The following is an 18,356-nucleotide window of genomic DNA, read 5'->3' on the forward strand; positions in this document are numbered from 1 at the left end:
GTGTGGAAATCCATCAAAAGATATGACGAGAGAAAAAAGTGCCTCATTTCCAGAGTTTGAAATCTGAAGAAATCTGAGCGAGGGATGAATTTCCTACCCTCAAACAAACCCAATTCATGGCCAAATGGTAATAGGTGAGAAAGAAATTCTTGAATTGTGAGCGTCAGGAGTGTCTGAAGATATATTGGCACAAGCCTCATGTCTTAACTTTGCTGCGTTGAGATATGACGATTTGAAAATGCCTCTCATTAGAGAAATCCAGCGGTGATTTTGAACAAGCTCTCCATTGACTTTCTATGCAGTTTTCAGACTTTGTGTTGGTGTGAGGAGATTTGCCAAAATTCTATTATATAGAAATACTGTAATCAGCACATATACTGTAACATTTTAGAAATTCCTCCACTTAGTAGTAATACTATAACATAACACAAATGTTATGATGAGTTGAGCGGCTGGTACTCTGGTGCAGTCAGCACAATCTGGAGCTGAACACTCTTAAAACTGTAGAGATGACAGTGGACTTCAGGAGACATCCCTCAACTCTGCCACCCCTCATCATATCAGACAGCCCTGTGTCGACTGTGGAGATCTTCAAGTTGCTGGGTACCACCATCTCCCAGGACCTGAAGTGGGAGACCAACATCACCTCCATCCTCAAAAAGACCCAGCAGAGGATGTACTTCCTGAGACAACTGGGGAAGTACAGTCTTCCACAGGAGCTGCTGATCCAGTTCTACACTGCAGTCATTGAGTCTGTCCTGTGCTCCTCCATCACAGTCTGGTATGGTGCAGCCACTAAACAGGACAGGTGCAGACTGCAGCGGACTGTACGGGCAGCAGAAAGGATCATCGGCGGCCCCCTGCCCTCCATCCAGGATCTGTACCTCTCAGGAAACGGGCAGGGAAAATCATCACAGACCCCTCACACCCTGGACACAGACTTTTTGATCTGCTGCCCTCTGGCAGACGGTACAGAAGCCTGCAGACCAGGACCACCCGACACAGGAACAGTTTCTTTCCCTCGCCATCTCCCTTCTAAACAGTTGAACTGTCACACTGCTCCCCACTGCCAGACTGCAACTGCACCTTATGTACATTCTGTAGTATTCATTCCACCTCATTTCATTTCTGTATTTTATGTATATACGTTTAGATTAGTTATTTATAGTTGGTTTACACAGCTTTGTGTATGTATGTGTATGCATGTGTAATGTATATATAGATACGTGTGTGTGTGGGTGCGTGTGTGTGTGTGTGTGTGAGATTTACATTGCTGTGCTCGAGAGCCACCATCTACCGAACGAAATTCCTTGTATTTGTCTGCACATATACTTGGCCAATAAACACGATTCTGATGATTTGGCACAAAAACCATGATTTGGCAAAAATACTATGATTGAGCAGAAATACTATGATTGAGCAGAAGTACTAAGATGTAGTAAAAGTACTTTGATTTAAGAGAAATCCAATTATGGAGGAGTAATACTTTAAAATGGGAGAAATATTGATACACACACATATTCACAGAGCCTAAAGGGAAGAGTATTTGTGCCATGGAGTGTTAAGAAGAATCTGAGGTCCATATTAGAAAAGCTGGTAAAAAGTTTGCAGAATTGTAATAAATGATGAATATGAATTAGTGGTCTGTGATAGTGTATTAATTTGTAGGGCAAAAAAACATATTGTCCAAGGTGGAGTTGAACCCCGACCTTTGTGTTGCAGACCTGTGTCATTACCAGCTGCGCCACTGGGAAAGACAGTGGGCTCTTGGGAAACAGGGTGATGAGCAGTCAGAATTAGATCGCAGTGAGAGGCAAAGAGCGCGTTTTTGGAGTTACAAAACGTCGTGTAACTCAAAAACTAGGTGGACTAGAAGCATAATTCTTGTACTGGGTGAATCAGCGGACTTTGGTGTACTTTGACTGCGATTTTCATTGCTCTTTGTACATCCGTCGCTGAGATATGACGAGAGAAGAAACGGCAGACCTCAGATATGATTGGCTGGGGAGCTGGCAGAAATATATAGTAATAGTGTGATTAAGCATAAATACTACATTTAGCAGAAATACTATATTAAGCACAAATCCTATAAAAAGCAGAAATACTATATTAAGCACAAATCCTATAAAAAGCAGAAATACTATATTAAGCAATATAAATATCCTATAAAAATCCTATAAAAAGCAAAAATACTGTAATATGATTTGGTAGAAAAACTATAATTAATCAGAAATACTATATTGGGCAGAAATACTATATTTAGCACAAATCTTATAAAATAGCAGAAATAGTATGATTCAGCACAATAGTAATAACTTAAACAGAAAAATTGGAAAAGCAAAATGGACAGCTGAAAAAATGCTGAACATGCTAAGGGTCCTTCAAATGTACTTGTTAAATGAAAAAAAAACTCAGAAAAAAAGTGTAACAGTCACACAATCACAAATATGGACACATATGGAAACACACATGCACAGAGAGACACACACAGGATCAAATTCAGTCAACCAGTCTAAATATATTGAATTTAAATCATACAATAAGATGCTCCCATAAAAACTCTGTCTCGCCCTCTCTCTCTCTCTCTCACACACACACACACACACACACACACACACACACACACACACACACACACACACACACAGGAGAGAGGAGCAAGTTTCTAGGTCATTCAAGCAGCCTGGGAGCTGCTAAATTTGAATCCACCAATCAGAGAGGCTGTGTACTTTTTCCCGCCAAAACAGGTGCAGCCGTTTTACACACTCAGAACAGAGAGAGGCAGGATTTTTGCAGTCTATTTCTCATAGTGAGGATTCCTCTCAAACAAATGGCCATAATTTCCTAACCGTAGGGGCTAGAACGGTCATTCTTACACCGTTTTGTTCAGAAGAGATGGGGAATCTTCAAGTGTTGACAATTTATCATTAAAATATGAATTATTGAAGATATTTGACTTGTAATGCACCATAACTGAGTAGAGGCAAGCGAAAACTGCCTTGACTTGCCCTCAAACAACGCTTTCTAACTCTAAATCTATTTGGAGTATCGATATCATTCTTTCACCGTAAGAGACAGCAGGCTTTGGTGAACAGTCATGGAAATTTTCAGGTCTCTGTGGAAATCCAAAAAAAAAGATATGACGAGAGAAAAAGTTGTTCATTTCAGAGTTTGAAATCTGAAGAAATCTGAGCGAAGGACGAATTTCCTACCCTCAAACAAGTCTAACTCATTTCAGAACGGTAATAGGTGAGAAAAAAATTCTTGAATTGTGAGCGTCAGGAGTGTCTGAAGATATACGGGACAAGCCTCATGTTTTAACTTCGCTCGTTAAGGAGATATGACGATTCGAATATGCCTGTCATTACAGAAATCAAGCGATGATTTTGAACAAACTCTCCATTGACTTTCTATGGAGAGTTTTCCGACTTTTGTGTTGGTCTGAGGAGATTTGCCAAAATTCTATAAATCTCACAACAATGATGGTGACATTTTCTGAAAGCCAGCAAAAATACCTACGTTTTGATGTATAATTTGTGGAAGTTGAGTGAAAATTGAGCAAGTAGCAAGAAGTTGTTCGGACATGAAGAGAAGACTGCGAAACCTACAGTGGCACACTGGAAGCCAAGTGCATAGCAACCATAATAACGCATGTATTTTGTGAAAATCACAAAATGAAACTCAAAACTTAAAGAGGATAAGATGAAAACGGTAACAGATATGAAAAAGCTGAATCATTCATGAATAGCCCAATAATTTGTGAACATTTTAAAATTTGAATGGTTGTTCTAGGCGAAAGTATGAGAATGTAGTTAAGTTTCAAAAATAAGCAAGTTTTAGCAGAATTGTGGAAGTTTCCCATTCATTTCAATGGGACAAATTAAAGGAAAAAAGCTTAATATTTTAAAAAGTATAATAGCATAAAATACCAAAAGTCATAGCCATCATTAGCAGAAATAGCAGAATAGTTTAAAATTTGAACGGTGAAAATCGGCTGAAAATTGTTAAAGTAGTTAAGTGCCAAAAAACGTACAAAAAGTGGCAACTAGAATAATAAAGTATAAAGAATAAAGAGAAACAGGAACTCAATAGTGTGGATGCTTAAAGCATCCACACAATAATGAACATAAATCGTAAAGGAGTTAGCAGTAGTTCTCTTACCTTTTGTCTCCAGATCCAGGTTCAATACTGAAGGTTAGTAAATTTCCTTTGGACTGTTCACTCTTTATGGGCAGACTGCTAGACCCTGCAGACTCTGGTTTATCTGTCTCTTCCTCTACAGGAACACTCATCATGAATCTGAGAAGCAAACCACAAACACTGACGGTGAACTCAGAACAAAGCGCCAGTACAAGCAAGTCTGTTAAGTCAAACAAACAGGAAGAAAATGAAGTGCCACCCTAGAACTGAAGAAGCTGAAGGGTCGTCAAGCAACCTAAAGAAGCCCAGACACTTTTCTTTCCAAGCTCCTTAGACGAAGCGCCACACCCACAATATCCTGCTTTTATTTTGGCGCGCCTCACTTCTCTTCCTTTTTGTACCTGTATGGTTATGTAGGCTACGGTTCAATATGCGCTTGAGATTCATCATGCTTTTAGTGCACCTCGTAAATTCGGTGAACTATACTGCGCAGCAGCTGGACAGAGTAGTTGAAGTAGTTGAGAAGTAGTAGTTGAAAGACCAGACACCTGTGGAGCGGAAATCACAAGTCCTGGCTAAGCCCTCCATGCCAAACATCCAAGCCTTGCAGGCTTCGCCCGCAACTCTGTACGATTGTATATATGACCAATAAAGCTCGTTTCCTCTTCCATAAGACTTCCCTGACTTAGAGGCTGACAGGAAAACAAGACTGTTGTGTTAACACCCACCTTGCCTCGGCTTCACATTTCCTGCTTCTGCTCTCATGCTTACCGATTAGTGATGTGACGGTCGAGGCTTCGAAGGTTGTGTCGAGTAATGGAGGGGGCGTTTCCGCGATGGGCATATCGAGGCTTGCTTCATTTATGGGAGGAGCTGAAAATGATGACGTCCGAAGCCTCTCTGCCCGGCTGTACCACGTGACTGGTTCATGAAGTGGTTCGAACTATGCTGCGAGCTATGACAGCGACATAAAACCCTCAGACTTAATAATAATAATAATGCATTGGATTTATATAGCGCTTTTCAATGCACCCAAAGCGCTTTACAATGACATTATTCATTCACGCTCACATTCATACACTGGTGGAGGCAAGCTACGGTTGTAGCCACAGCTGCCCTGGGGCAGACTGACAGAAGCGAGGCTGCCATATCGCGCCATCGGCCCCACCAGTACAGAGAGGCCGGGGATCGAACCGGCGACCTTCCGGTTACAGGTGCCCTTCCCAACCCCCTGAGTCACGGGGCGACCGTGGCTCAGGGGTCGACTTCATTCAAAATGTGAGTGTTTGATGGAGAGTTGCGGTTAGTGAGAGTTTGGAGAGAGTTTGGAGGTTTAGGAGAGTGAGGAGAGAAAGTCAGGAGAGGATGGAGCCAGCTAAGAAGAGGAGGATGTCCTCCCCTGTGTGGGAACATTTTGATCTTATTCCTCCCAACAAGGTATGTACATTTCTACAGATGATGTATTTTCATAATACTGATGGTGCAATAAAATTGATGTTAAGCTGTCTTTACTTTTGTACAAGGTGAAGTGTTTGCTATGTGCCAGGGAGCTGGGATATAACAACAACACCTCATCCATGCTCAGGCACTACAGAGCTTTGCATGAGAATAAGGGGAACACTGATTGTGGAGCAAGACCAGGTGAGCCATCAAATGCCATGATAATATAGCATGCAGTAATCTTACTAAATGATAGAACAATATTATACAACTGTAATAAGTTATGTGTGTGATATTTATATTTGTGCTTTGTTTTTATTGTCTTTCCTCAGGAGAACAATCTCAAATAGATGAAACCCTGGTTAACATGGTGACTGAGGACTCCCAGCCATTTAGCATTGTGGAGGACAAAGGATTTAAAAGATTTATTAAATCAGTAAATCCTAGCTATGTTCTCCCCACTAAAAAGGTCATAAAAGCAGTGACAATGTAGTTTTTACAGAATAAAATGTGAACAGGCAGGACTGAGGCTCAACGCCTCAGTTTGAAGAGTGTGGCATTTTGCACACAGCCTGTAAATGTCAACAACAAAAGGAGTATGTAAAACATGTATATTGTAGTGATGACAGTATACTGTGTATATTTATACTGGCAGGCTCAAAGCCTCAGTGTGTAGCTGTCCATACCTCAGTTACAAAAGCATAACCATTGTCCAAACCCCAACCACACCTCACAGTAAATGATCCATTTTAAGCATTTCCAAATGATCATTGTCCATACTGCCAGTGCAGGAGTCATACCACACAGTGATGCAGCTGGTGAGGACACTCTCAATGGTGCCTCTGTAGAAGGTGCTCATAATGGGGGTTGAATCTCTTGTCAGGGGTCAGCAGAGTGAAGACAATTATTATTTGATTGATGCAGTAAAGACTGAGAACAAAGCTGAAACCACCCGTCCAACACCTGAACTTCATTCAGACTCTGTTGTTGAAAATGTAGTTTTGTGAGTGAAATTATGTAATTATCATGGAACAATGGTTTTCTATCATGACAGTCTCCAGTTCGAGGGCTGCTGGGAGCACTATTTTGATACCAAGCTGTTCTACAGCAGGACCACCTCCAGTCTTAGACTTCCTCCGAGACTGAGACTATTGAACATCCTCATCATCACTCCCATTACAGTGGCTGAATCTCAGAGGTGTTTCTCCACCTTAACGAGAAGCAGACGTTCCTGTGAGATGAAGGACCGGAACGCCTGAAAGCCCTCGCCTTCCTTTCATGGAGAGGAGCCACCTCCTTCCTACCTCCTTAAAGCCTTTATTTTCTCCTTTACTCAATTATCGTCTCCTCTGTCCTCCCTTTCTTTTTTTACTTCCTGTTCTCCCCTTTCCTTTTATCTTTATTTTCCTTAATCTCACCTCCTTCAATCCTGTTTCCTTCCATCAGTCCCCTGTCCTTCTCTTCTTCCTCATAGTCTTCTTCGATGACGTGAGCCTATTTTTCGGGTTTATTTGAACATAAAATATTAGATTTACGTGTGTTTAGTAAATAATTCTTTTTCAATGACACTTTTTCATCTCCCAGTTTTACTACATTTTAAATAAGATCAGAAGAAGCAGCAGGAAGCAACAAAAATTGATCTTTGCCATTCCTTGCCAAACTGATTAAGTAACCTTCAAACGCAATGTTTTTGGACATTGGACTTGTTTTGCCTGCATACAAAATATAACCACAGTTCAGCAGTGGCTGAACTCGTTGGATGTTGTTTTATTTGTCAAAAAAAAAAAAAATTCCTACTAAAATTATAAAGAAGAAAACAGCTGAAAGACTTTATTAAAGTCATTTTATTCATTAAAATGTAAATTTGGGATTTCTTTGTTTTCACTTTCAAACTAAATTTGACTCTGTGAACTTTTTGATTTGACAGGAGAGATGAAAAGTGAAACAGCCTGAAGGAGGCTACAGAGAGCAGAGCTCACTGGCTGAGCTGTTTGTGACACCTGAGCAACTTTTCCAGTTTCCCTGCTCGTTTTAAACATTTCACTGCCATCAAATTTCAAACGCGTGTTTAAAAACAGGAAAGTTTCCAGTTTCAGAGTTTGATCTGTCTTCTCTGTAGGATTTTACCTTGAATGTGACTGCAAATCACTGCTTTGTCTGCAGTAGTTTTTTGTATGATATCTAATGTTCAGCTTCTTATGATGGTTTTTATTATTTTTATTTCATTGCCAACTAGATAGACAACAGTGATAGGCAACATATGCAGTTCTATGTGCTACACACATATTTACATGTTTCTACGAGTTTTATAACCAAGCTGTTACCAACAGCCTGCACCATGTTGTTCAACATGGGAAAAACATAAGACTGGGATTGAAGCGTTTGCTGCTTATTAGATAAGACACAAGCACTGTGATCCCTCAATACAATCATATTCTGGTTATAACTGCATTAAAAAAAAAAAAACAATTGAGTCACTATTTTCAGCTTATATGGCTGAAACATTTTCAAATGAGTGAAACAGTAAGAGCATATGGAGAATTTGGAAAATCACATTAAGAAAGAGAAATCAAACATTTAGGTTAATTTTAAAGAGCTTAGACTTGTTGAAAATGCAGAGGAGCTGGTTGTGAGCAGAGCTTCAGAGAAACAGACACACATCTATCTGACTGGTGAAAACTTATGAGATCATTGTTTAAACTTAATTCTCCCTTTGTTGGTGCTTCAGGTCCCAGCCTCTCAGCACTAAACTTCATCCAATCCAGGGGAGCATCACCTACAAAATGAAGTCTCCTACTACACATGTACTAAATGATTTTTGCTATTCTCTTACCTCTCACCTAATAGCCTGTCGTCTTAGTGACTGTTAAATGAAACCCTGATTAAGATGCCAGATATTGTTTTGTCTCAAGTGGTCCTAAGCACCCATTTTATCATCGGACTTAGTGTTTCTTCACCTTGGAGCTTCTACACTGTCTACACATCTAAAATCTTTAGCTATCATTCACTATTATATATAACAATGATTATATTAAATGGCAAAAATAGAAAAAAATATATGTGGATCCTGGAATAATCGTAGCTTCCATCTTTAAAGGACTGAAGAGGAAGAAGTTTACAAGGAATCATTTAGAACAGTGGAAAACATCAATTGACTGAATCCATGAATCTGAAAACATGTTTCTGGGTGAAAGAGACGTACACACTCAACTATCTGTTCAACAGTCGTTTCTCTATGTGTGAGAATGGCTTATATTTGTATAGCGCTTTACACATCCAATCATCCACCCAAGCTACATTGTAGCCACAGCCACCCTGGGGCGCACTGACAGAGGCCGGACACTGGCACCGCCGGGCCCTCTGACCACCACCAGAAGGCAACAGGTGAAGTGTCTTGCCCAAGGACACAATGACCAAGACTGTCCAACCCAGGGCTCGAACCGGCAACCTTCTGATTACCAGACGAAATCCCAACCCTTCAGCCACGATGGCCCGATCGTCAGATGCACTGAACCATATTGAACTTCTGATCCCTCAAAAGAAGCCTGGAGTGTAAATCCAGGATAAAGAGGTTCAGTGAATTTGGTGTTGAAGGTGTGGAGGTGGATCAGAATGTCAGAGGAGACTCTGTAGAAAGACACAGTGCCAGCAGGACAGTCCACATACACTGCTACTCTGTTAGAGAGACAGGAGGAGGAGATGATGGATGTTTCCATATGATTGTGTCTGGCAAATTGAGGACCATCATCGAAGCAGCACAGACTCCAGGACTGATCATTGAATCCAAACATACAGTCAGTACTGTTTCCTTTCCTTCTGATTCCTCTGTAACTCACTGATATATCAACCCTTCCTCTCCACTCGACCTCCCAGTAACAGCGACCAGTCAGACCATTTGTACACAGCAGCTGAGGAAGAACATCAAATCTGTCTGGATGATCAGGATATGACTGAACCTCCTCCACACGTGTCACCTTGCTGTTGTTGTCAGACAGTTTGAGGTTTGTGTGTACTGTGTTTTTGTCGATTGTGAGTTGACAGAAATCTGATGGAGAGAACAAACACAATCCAGCTGCAGTTATTGATCCATCATCTGTTCATTGATTGACACTTTGATGAAGACTCGTGACATCAGAATGATGAAGATGGTTGAATGTGTGCTGCTTTGTTTTCATCAATCACATTAAAAACACACTTACACGTCCTCAGACCTGGCCTCAACCATCGGACTCCAGCAGGCCCCTCCCTGAAAGGAGGAGGGGGGTCAGACCAGAACAGTCAGCATGCACACATGGACATTGCATGGCTCTCATACACAGACTGTTAGACACTGATATGGACACAGTCCAACTTCACTCCGTACGTGGATCAAACTGCTGATGGTTTAGACTGATCCTGGATCTGTCAGTACACCACTGTATTGAATGAATTATGACTGATTTAAACTGACCTTCATTATCTTTTATTTCTCTTCTGTTTAGCTGGAAAAGACACCTCCCTGCCTTTGCTGCCAGCTGTTTTTCTCCAATTGGTGTCAGTTTGGTTACTGTGCATGACCTCTGACCTCTGAGAGAGTTCAGTGTTGTTTTCATATGTTTTAATGCCTCCTGAAACCTGCTCATGTTCTGATTTAACAGCAGATTTCTCCACATGTACACAGAGAAATTTCTGCCTCTGTCACATATAGTGGACCATATGTTTGTTTTTGAATATATATTTTAATTAGAAACTATTAAAGGATCAGTGTATTTCCTCAGCAAACACTGATCATCGTGTTAGTGCAATGAATCGTTCTGCTGTCAGCTGACTTCACTGAGAGTCACCTTTCAGCCTCGTTCTGTCCTCTGAAAGTCTGAATATGTATTTGTCATTAAGATTATGTCCATTCTGACTTACTGTCACATTACTGACAACTCAAAGAGAAAGGGCAAACCACAATTAAACAAATGCCAATTAACTACCTCTCCATGGCATGAAAGCCCCTTTCAGGTATCATTACCACTAAGCTGAGTAGGCGCTTGAGTCAAGCACAGCTCTGATACTGCCTCATAGAGCAGTATGGCAGGCATCATTTACTAATTCTACTATAATAATTTATTTATTATTAATAAAGTCCCCTTTTAGTTATTATTTGCAGTTTTACAAAACACCTTAACCCACAAAATGCAAACAACTACAAAAAAATAATGTAAAAAATGTCTAAAGCAGAGGCTAGTCACCCTTTGGTGGAAGCACATTTCTGCTCATTGTATCCATTATCTTTTTTTTTTTTTAAAGACTGGTGAGATTGAACACAGATCTATTAGTAAAGACATGTTCAGCTCTCTCATCACCATAGTGGAGGGTGAAACATTCACACCACTGCAGCCAGAGCCCAAATTAGTCTGTCTTATTAAGGTTTTTAAGGTTGAGGTTATTTAAGATGAGTTATTCATCTGTATGGAGATTCAATTCAATCTAATATATTATTGATATAATGTCACAACAACAGTCAGTTAAAAAAAATTTGCTCCCAAACCACCTGACATGTTTTGATAATTTGCTTATGTAGTATTCTTAATGTCATACATTTACCACTACTGAGAGCTGTGTTGCTCAACACTTTGCTAATATATGTATCTGATGTTATGGTTACATTTGATCAACATTTTCAGTGTTGTTGGACAGTAATTTTTAAAAAATTGTAGAAAGTTAAAATATATGTTAAAAATGCCAATAAATGAATAATTTTGTGTGACTGAAAGAAATAATCTTATTATTCATTTTCTAAAAGAATCAAAGCATCACTTGATCTGACCTGATAATTGTAGAGTCTGGACTCTTCAGCATATTTAGTCCTGCATCATTCAAGTTGTTGTTACTCAGGTCCAGCTCTCTCAGGTTACAGGACGGGGAGCTGAGAGCTGAGGACAGAGCTTTACAGCTTCTCTCTGAGAGGTTACAATCACGCAGTCTGAAAACACAATGAGAGCAAATAAGAGAAAAAATACTTATTGTCCACATTACCCACAGGTAACAGCTTTCACTACAGTGGCATATAGCTTACAGAGCTTTGTTGGAGGCTTTGACCACTGGCAGCAGCCGCAGAAGAACCTCCTCTGAAACAGAGTATTTCTTCAGGTCAAACTCATCCAGATCTTTTTCTGATGACAGTAAGATGAAGGCCAGAGCTGACCACTGAGCAGGAGACAGTTTATCTGTGGAGAGACTTCCTGATGTCAGGGACTGCTGGATCTCCTCCACTAGAGAATGATCATTCAGTTCATTCAGACAGTGGAACAGATTAATGGTTTGCTCTGCAGACAGATTCTCACTGAGCTTCTTCTTGATGTACTGGACTGTTTCCTGATTGGTCTGTGAACTACTTCTTGTCTGTGTCACCAGACCTTGTACGAGAGTCTGATTGGTCTGCAGTGAAAGACCCAGGAGGAAGCGGAGGAACAAGTCCAGGTGTCCATTTGGACTCTGTAAGGCCTTATTCACAGCACTCTGGTGGAGTGATGGTAGGCCTGGTTTACTTAAAGATGGCCACCAGGAGGTTGTTTGTTCCAGCAGATTGAGTCCAGAGTTGATGAAGGTCAGATGGACATGAAGAGCAGCCAGAAACTCCTGAACACTCAGATGGATGAAGCAGAACACCTTGTCCTGGTACAGTCCTCTCTCCTCTATAAAGATCTGTGTGAACACTCCTGAGTACACTGAGGCTGCTGTGATATCGATGCCACACTCTGTCAGGTCTGATTCATAGAAGATCAGGTTTCCTTTCTGCAGCTGAACAAAAGCCAGTTTTCCCAGAGACTCCATCATCTTCCTGCTCTCTGGACTCCAGTGTGGATCTGTCTCAGCGCCTTCATCATACTTGACCTTTTTCACTTTGGCCTGAACCACCAGGAAGTGGATGTACATCTCAGTCAGGGTCTTGGGTAGCTCTTCTTCATCTCTGGTTTTCAGCTCATCCTCCAGAACTGTAGCAGTGATCCAGCAGAAGACTGGGATGTGGCACATGATGTGGAGGCTTCGTGATGTCTTGATGTGGGAGATGATCCTGCTGGCCTGCCCCTCATCTCTGAATCTCTTCCTGAAGTACTCCTCCTTCTGTGGGTCAGTGAACCCTCTGACCTCTGTCACCATGCCAACACAGTCAGGAGGGATCTGATTGGCTGCTGCAGGTCGTGTGGTTATCCAGAGACGAGCAGAGGGAAGCAGTTCCCCCCTGATGAGGTTTATCAGCAGCACATCCACTGAGGTGGACTTTCTAGGGTCAGTTAGGCTCATAGTTTTGTGGAAGTCCAGAGGAAGTCGACACTCATCCAGACCATCAAAGATGAACACAACCTGGAAGTCTTCAAAGCTGCAGATTCCTGCTTCTTTGGTTTCAGTAAAGAAGTGATGAACAAGTTCCACCAAGCTGAACTTTTCCTCTTTCAGCACATTCAGCTCTCTGAAAGTGAATGGAAATATGAAATGGATGTCCTGGTTGGCTTTGTCTTCAGCCCAGTCCAGGGTGTATTTCTGTGTTAAGACTGTTTTCCCAATGCCAGCCACTCCCTTTGTCAGCACTGTTCTGATTGGTTCATCTCTTCCAGGTGAGGCTTTAAAAATGTCTTCTTGTTTGATTATCATTTCTGGTATGTCTTGTTTCCTGGATGCTGCTTCAATCTGTCTGACTTCATGTTCATCATTGACCTCTGCAGTCCCTCCCTCTGTGATGCAGAGCTCAGTGTAGATCTGATTCAGAAGGGTTGGGTTTCCTGCTTTAGCGATCCCCTCAAACACACACTGGAACTTGTTCTTCAGAGTAGATTTAAGTTTACGTTGACCAATACCAGAAAGCTGCTCTGAATGGGAAGGAAAAGAAAGAACAAAATGTATAATGTGAATTCATGTTTTATCAAATGCAAATTCAATCTTAATTCCCTCTGTTATGACATTACTCAATGTCCCATTTATTCAGCAGTTAAAATCCTTTAGAAATCCTCTTACTGCTCTGCAGATGGTCAGCCAGCTCCTCCTGATTCATTCTCCTCATAAAGTCCAGTGTGATCTTCACAAATGCCTCTCTGCTGCTCATCTGTTCATCATCCTCCCTCTGACTCTCTAAGCATTCTGGGTAATCTGGATTCAGAACATTTTGCATCTTCTTCAGCTCGTTTTTCACAAAAGTGATGATTTTGTCCTCCCGCACCTGGAACAGAATACTTTATGAATGTCCCAAAACATCAGATCCATAATTTATAATCTCTTTGTGCTATTTGCACATTTTTACATTAAATTTCTAATTTAAATCTGTAAATGTTGTAACCCTAATTTGTAAATACTGTAAAATCACTGTCATTTAAGGGTCGGGCATTGCATTGCACAGCTACAAGCATTTCACCTCATGTCATACTGTGTATGGTTGTGTGTGTGACAAATACAATTTGAATTTGAATGTTGGACATACTGACAATCCACTGGTCTATAAAGAGCAGCACAGAGAGGACTGTGAACAGAATACATGTACGAGTAGTTGTTGTACATGTACAGACCATAAATATGGAGTCCAGTTGTGTTTCATGCTTCTGGGCAGACTGACCACTGGGATCCTCTGAGCTCTCCTGGTCCACTCTGTGGAGGAATCATGAAGAATTAGATCACACTGATTCTGTTCACAGGAAGACACACATAAATTAAAGTACACATAGATGTTTTTGGTGTATCTCATCAGTATACATAAAACAAGTCATCATTTTTAATTTTCATTAAGATTTCTGTGCATGTCGATTTAGAACTTTTTTTTCCCCATTTTATCATGATTCTAGTATTTTAACTTTAGGTTTGTTGTTTGTTTTTTAATGTCTTGTTCTCTTTTTTCTCTCCAAAATTCTGTGGAGTTTTTGGTGTGTGATAAGGTTGCTTTGCTGGTTTTTATTAAACTTAACTTGCTATTTTGAGGTGATTTCTTTCATGTTTAATCCATCAGTATTTGCTGTGTTCTGCTTTTATGTGGCACTCTATTGAGTTGTTTTTCTGGTCAGTGAAAGGTTCTGTTATTTATTTCCTGTTTTACTTTGAAGGCTGGTTTTATTTCATGTCTTGCTTTTACTTCCTCCTGTCATCAGCTGTGCCACTCACTGGTTGTTTCTGTTAGTACACAGTTTACTGAAACTAGAGTTCAGTCTTGTATTGTTCATCCTACTTCTCAATTTATGGATAAATTTTCACAAAAAAAAAAAAACCAGACAAAAATGTATTATTGTAGGGTCTACCCTACAGTATAAAGTGCATTGACGTTGTAGGATAGAATAAGAGTTGTTTTACTGTTATCTTAGCCTCAGCATTATTATTGCATCAGAATCATATTACAAGCATTGCCTTAAAACATTTACTGAAGCTATGGGTATTACATTAAAGTTTGTATTACAGTGATTGTTATAACCTCATGTTAATCCTCTATTTACAGGTATCAGAATAATCATATAATCTTTCGTTACAGGGGTAACCATGATCATCTTCATACACATTGCAGTGTCATGCTCATTATAGAATTGTGCTGAAGTTAATTAAGGGTTAAAAGCTACAGTCAGCGCGATGTCAGGCTGATCTATTGTGTAAAGTGACTTCAAGCTGGAAGGCCGCACACGCCTACAAAAACACTGATATCATGTTATTCTTTATATCTTTTCTTCAGTTATATCTTTTGTTAAGTTTTAAGTAGTGATAGTTGATTAAACAACATTTATTCAATATTACATACCGTATTCAGATTATTACAAGCATAAAGAGACACACTTTATTACAAGGCCATGTTATAGCCCTAATTAAAGATTGTGAAATATTATGTAGTTTTAGTTTGCATTATTCTCCTGAATTAGAAGAAGGTGATAACTATTACATTTGTTAAACTGATTTGCATTACATTAGACTGCTGATTTATTGTGGATGAATGATATTGTTTTATGATGCATTATACTGCTGAGTTATAGGAAATACTGTTTTCAGAGAGTCATGATCTTATTTGTCTGATTAGAAGAGAACAGAACATACCGGAGAGGTTTTCTGCACCATCTCAGCAGGAGGAGATAAACAGGGAGCCAAGGTCGCAGCTTAGGCGCCGTGTGAGAAAAGAGTGTGAATGTTTATGTTTTATGATTAGGTGGGGGCCGCTAGAGGCTATAAGAGTTTGAGCGATACTCCACCATTTTGAGGCCTTCAGCTGCCTGCGTGCAGTGTTGTTCTCCCACACGTGTGTTCATTAAAATCATTGTTCATCTTGACCCGGCCGGACCAGTGTCGTTATTGTGGTTTTTCTCTTGTATCCATCCCCAATATTTTGAACTCATAACAACGTGACTGTTGTTGTGATTTGGCACTATATAAATAAAACTGAATTGAATTAAAAACACATATCACCAGTTATGAAAACTGGTTCTCTGTCTGGAAAAAACAAACAAACAAACATAAAATTCCATCCGGACATCAAAGCAGCGCTCACGTGGAGTCACGCTCACAAAAATATTTATCCTCCCCCATCCAGCAACACCTGAAACACCTGAGTGTAAATTCCTCTCTACGCTTACATGTATGACTACAAGAGGTGTACACATAGAAGTCATTAAATCTATGGACACTTGCAGCTGCATAAATGCAATAACCAAATTGTTTGCAATAAGAGGCCCAGCAAAAGAAATGTGATCAGGCAGGGGCACAAACTTCATCGCAGCAAGTGTGGAGCTTGGGATGTCAATTGTCTCCACGCCAGCAGTTTCAACTACCCACATGCCTCCCATATGGGGGGTTTCTGAGAAAGGATGATTGGGTTAACTCAATAAATATTGGATTCTATGCACTTATAAAACAAACACACCCATCTGACACATGAGGTGCTTTGTACCATAATGGCCTAACAGAGCCTTCCTCACCATTCCTGCTGTTTGATATTGATCCAAAATCAGCACATTCCTTCTCTTGTGAAAAAGACTTGCTCAATAACCAATGGTAAACAAGTGCAGGCACTCGCCAATGGATTCTGGAGTCGCTGCAGAAAATATTATCTCAGCACCCTCTAATCAAGGGGCAAGTGGCATGAAACACACCGCAATGTTCAGCCGAACATTGCGGTGTGTTTAAAAAAACAACAATAACACAATAACACATTGTGTCATTGGAACAATCAAGAACCCAGAAATGACAATGGGCATCATCACAGTCATTCCAAGCAGCAATGGGAAAGTCAGAAAGGTCGAAATGAGGACATCGTCCCAGGGAGTCTCAAAGACTTACTTCCCTTCCATTTCCGATGTTGTTATGCTCTTTGAAACTGAAGTGACTGATAAAAAGTAGTAATGGCATCAGTGATGCATGTTCTGTCCCAAGTAAAAGGTTGAAAATGGTTCATAATAATTTAGTGATAAAAATGTCATATTTCATCTGCAATTATTTATATTAAAAAAGAGAGTGATTTAGTTAAAAAAAATTTCCTATGCAGTCAGCATCTGTATCTTATTTTGGAATCTGTGGTCGCAATGCAGCAGGGAAGCAGAAGGCGCAGTCAGTTAGGAAAAAAACATTGTACATAAAACCTGACTATACATGTTTAAACTTCACCTCCTGTGTTGTGAATCTGTAAGTTTATTGAATCTTCTCGTTTGCTTTATATGTTTGTTAGGGCAGATTTAGAGATTGTTTTGTGAATGTGTTTGGAATTAGCCGGCTTTGCTTGAAGCGCGGTTTATTAACATTATCATTAGTATCAGCTAAGACTAGCATTCTTGCATGTTTTCTATCACACACGCCATATATTTTGGTGTATTTATTTGAAAGAGCTAAAGCATATTTTATTTTCTTGTGAGCATTTTTATTTTCACTCTACTGTTTCATCGAGCTATTCAAGCCACAACTGTAAAGAAATGTAGTTTCCTGGCTCATAAAAATTGAGTTTGTCTTGCTGTCGACCTGCGTTAACATACACAATGTATCCAACACGTAGTGATAACAGTACAGAAACTATAAATACTCAGAGATTTAACACCATCTAAGAATCTGGATTTAGAGAAATAAGTTTAGTTTAGTGCCATATTATAACAGAACATGTCATTAGGTTTGTTGCTGCCAACAGATTTGCATAACTGTATGTTAGCTAAGTACTAACAGAACCAATAACTAACCAATAACCCCTTAGACTGGTTTGTAGTTTTGGTGTATATTCTTCTGAGTTATTAACTCTGTCACTATTTAGCAAAACTAAAGTAAAGCATGTTCATTAGCAGCAACCAACCATCCAACTTTGGGATGGTACATTTGGGACAAGATGGCACTAAACATGCTCTAAAGCTAAAGAGTTAAATCTATCACTGTGTTTTAGAGCAGAGCTCCATGATGTATATTAGCCTTTATGCATGCAGTGTTTCATGTCCACTTAAAGAGAAAGTGTAAATGTGATTGAGGGAATGACTGCACTTTATATCCAACAACATCAGGCAGTGACATCAGCTCTCAAAGAGTCCATGTTACTAACAGCTCACCTCTCTGCAGCAGATGGAAGATGGTCTTTAAAATAAATGGGGTCTCTTTTAGACCGGTCACTCTTTAAGGACACACCACTGGGTTCAGGTTCAGATTTATGTTTAGTTCCTTGTTTCTTCCTGTAAACATTGATGGAGCAGTGATGTGAGTGCTGAGCTGTGACATGGAGAATCGTGATGGACAGTTAGAGATGGTCATCTCACCTCTGAGCTTTGGTCTGGCTCTCATGTTCCCCACACAGAGTGGTCTCAGAGGGAGGGACTCCCTCCTTT

General features: G+C 40.1%; 1 protein-coding gene across 1 annotated transcript; it reads right to left on the reverse strand.

Moving 5' to 3' along the window:
- Positions 1–6,111: 6,111 nt before the first annotated feature.
- On the reverse strand, positions 6,112–16,853 carry LOC120434289. The gene is made up of 7 exons (XM_039602081.1): positions 16,843–16,853; positions 14,109–14,187; positions 13,564–13,765; positions 11,627–11,822; positions 11,378–11,533; positions 9,780–9,826; positions 6,112–6,152 (listed from the first exon to the last, which is right to left on the reverse strand). The coding sequence occupies exons 1-7, from the start codon at positions 16,851–16,853 to the stop codon at positions 6,112–6,114; spliced, it is 732 nt and encodes a 243-aa protein (XP_039458015.1).
- Between the last annotated feature and the right edge of the window lie 1,503 nt (positions 16,854–18,356).

Source organism: Oreochromis aureus, linkage group 3, assembly GCF_013358895.1.
Source record: "Oreochromis aureus strain Israel breed Guangdong linkage group 3, ZZ_aureus, whole genome shotgun sequence".
Classification (NCBI taxonomy): domain Eukaryota; kingdom Metazoa; phylum Chordata; class Actinopteri; order Cichliformes; family Cichlidae; genus Oreochromis; species Oreochromis aureus.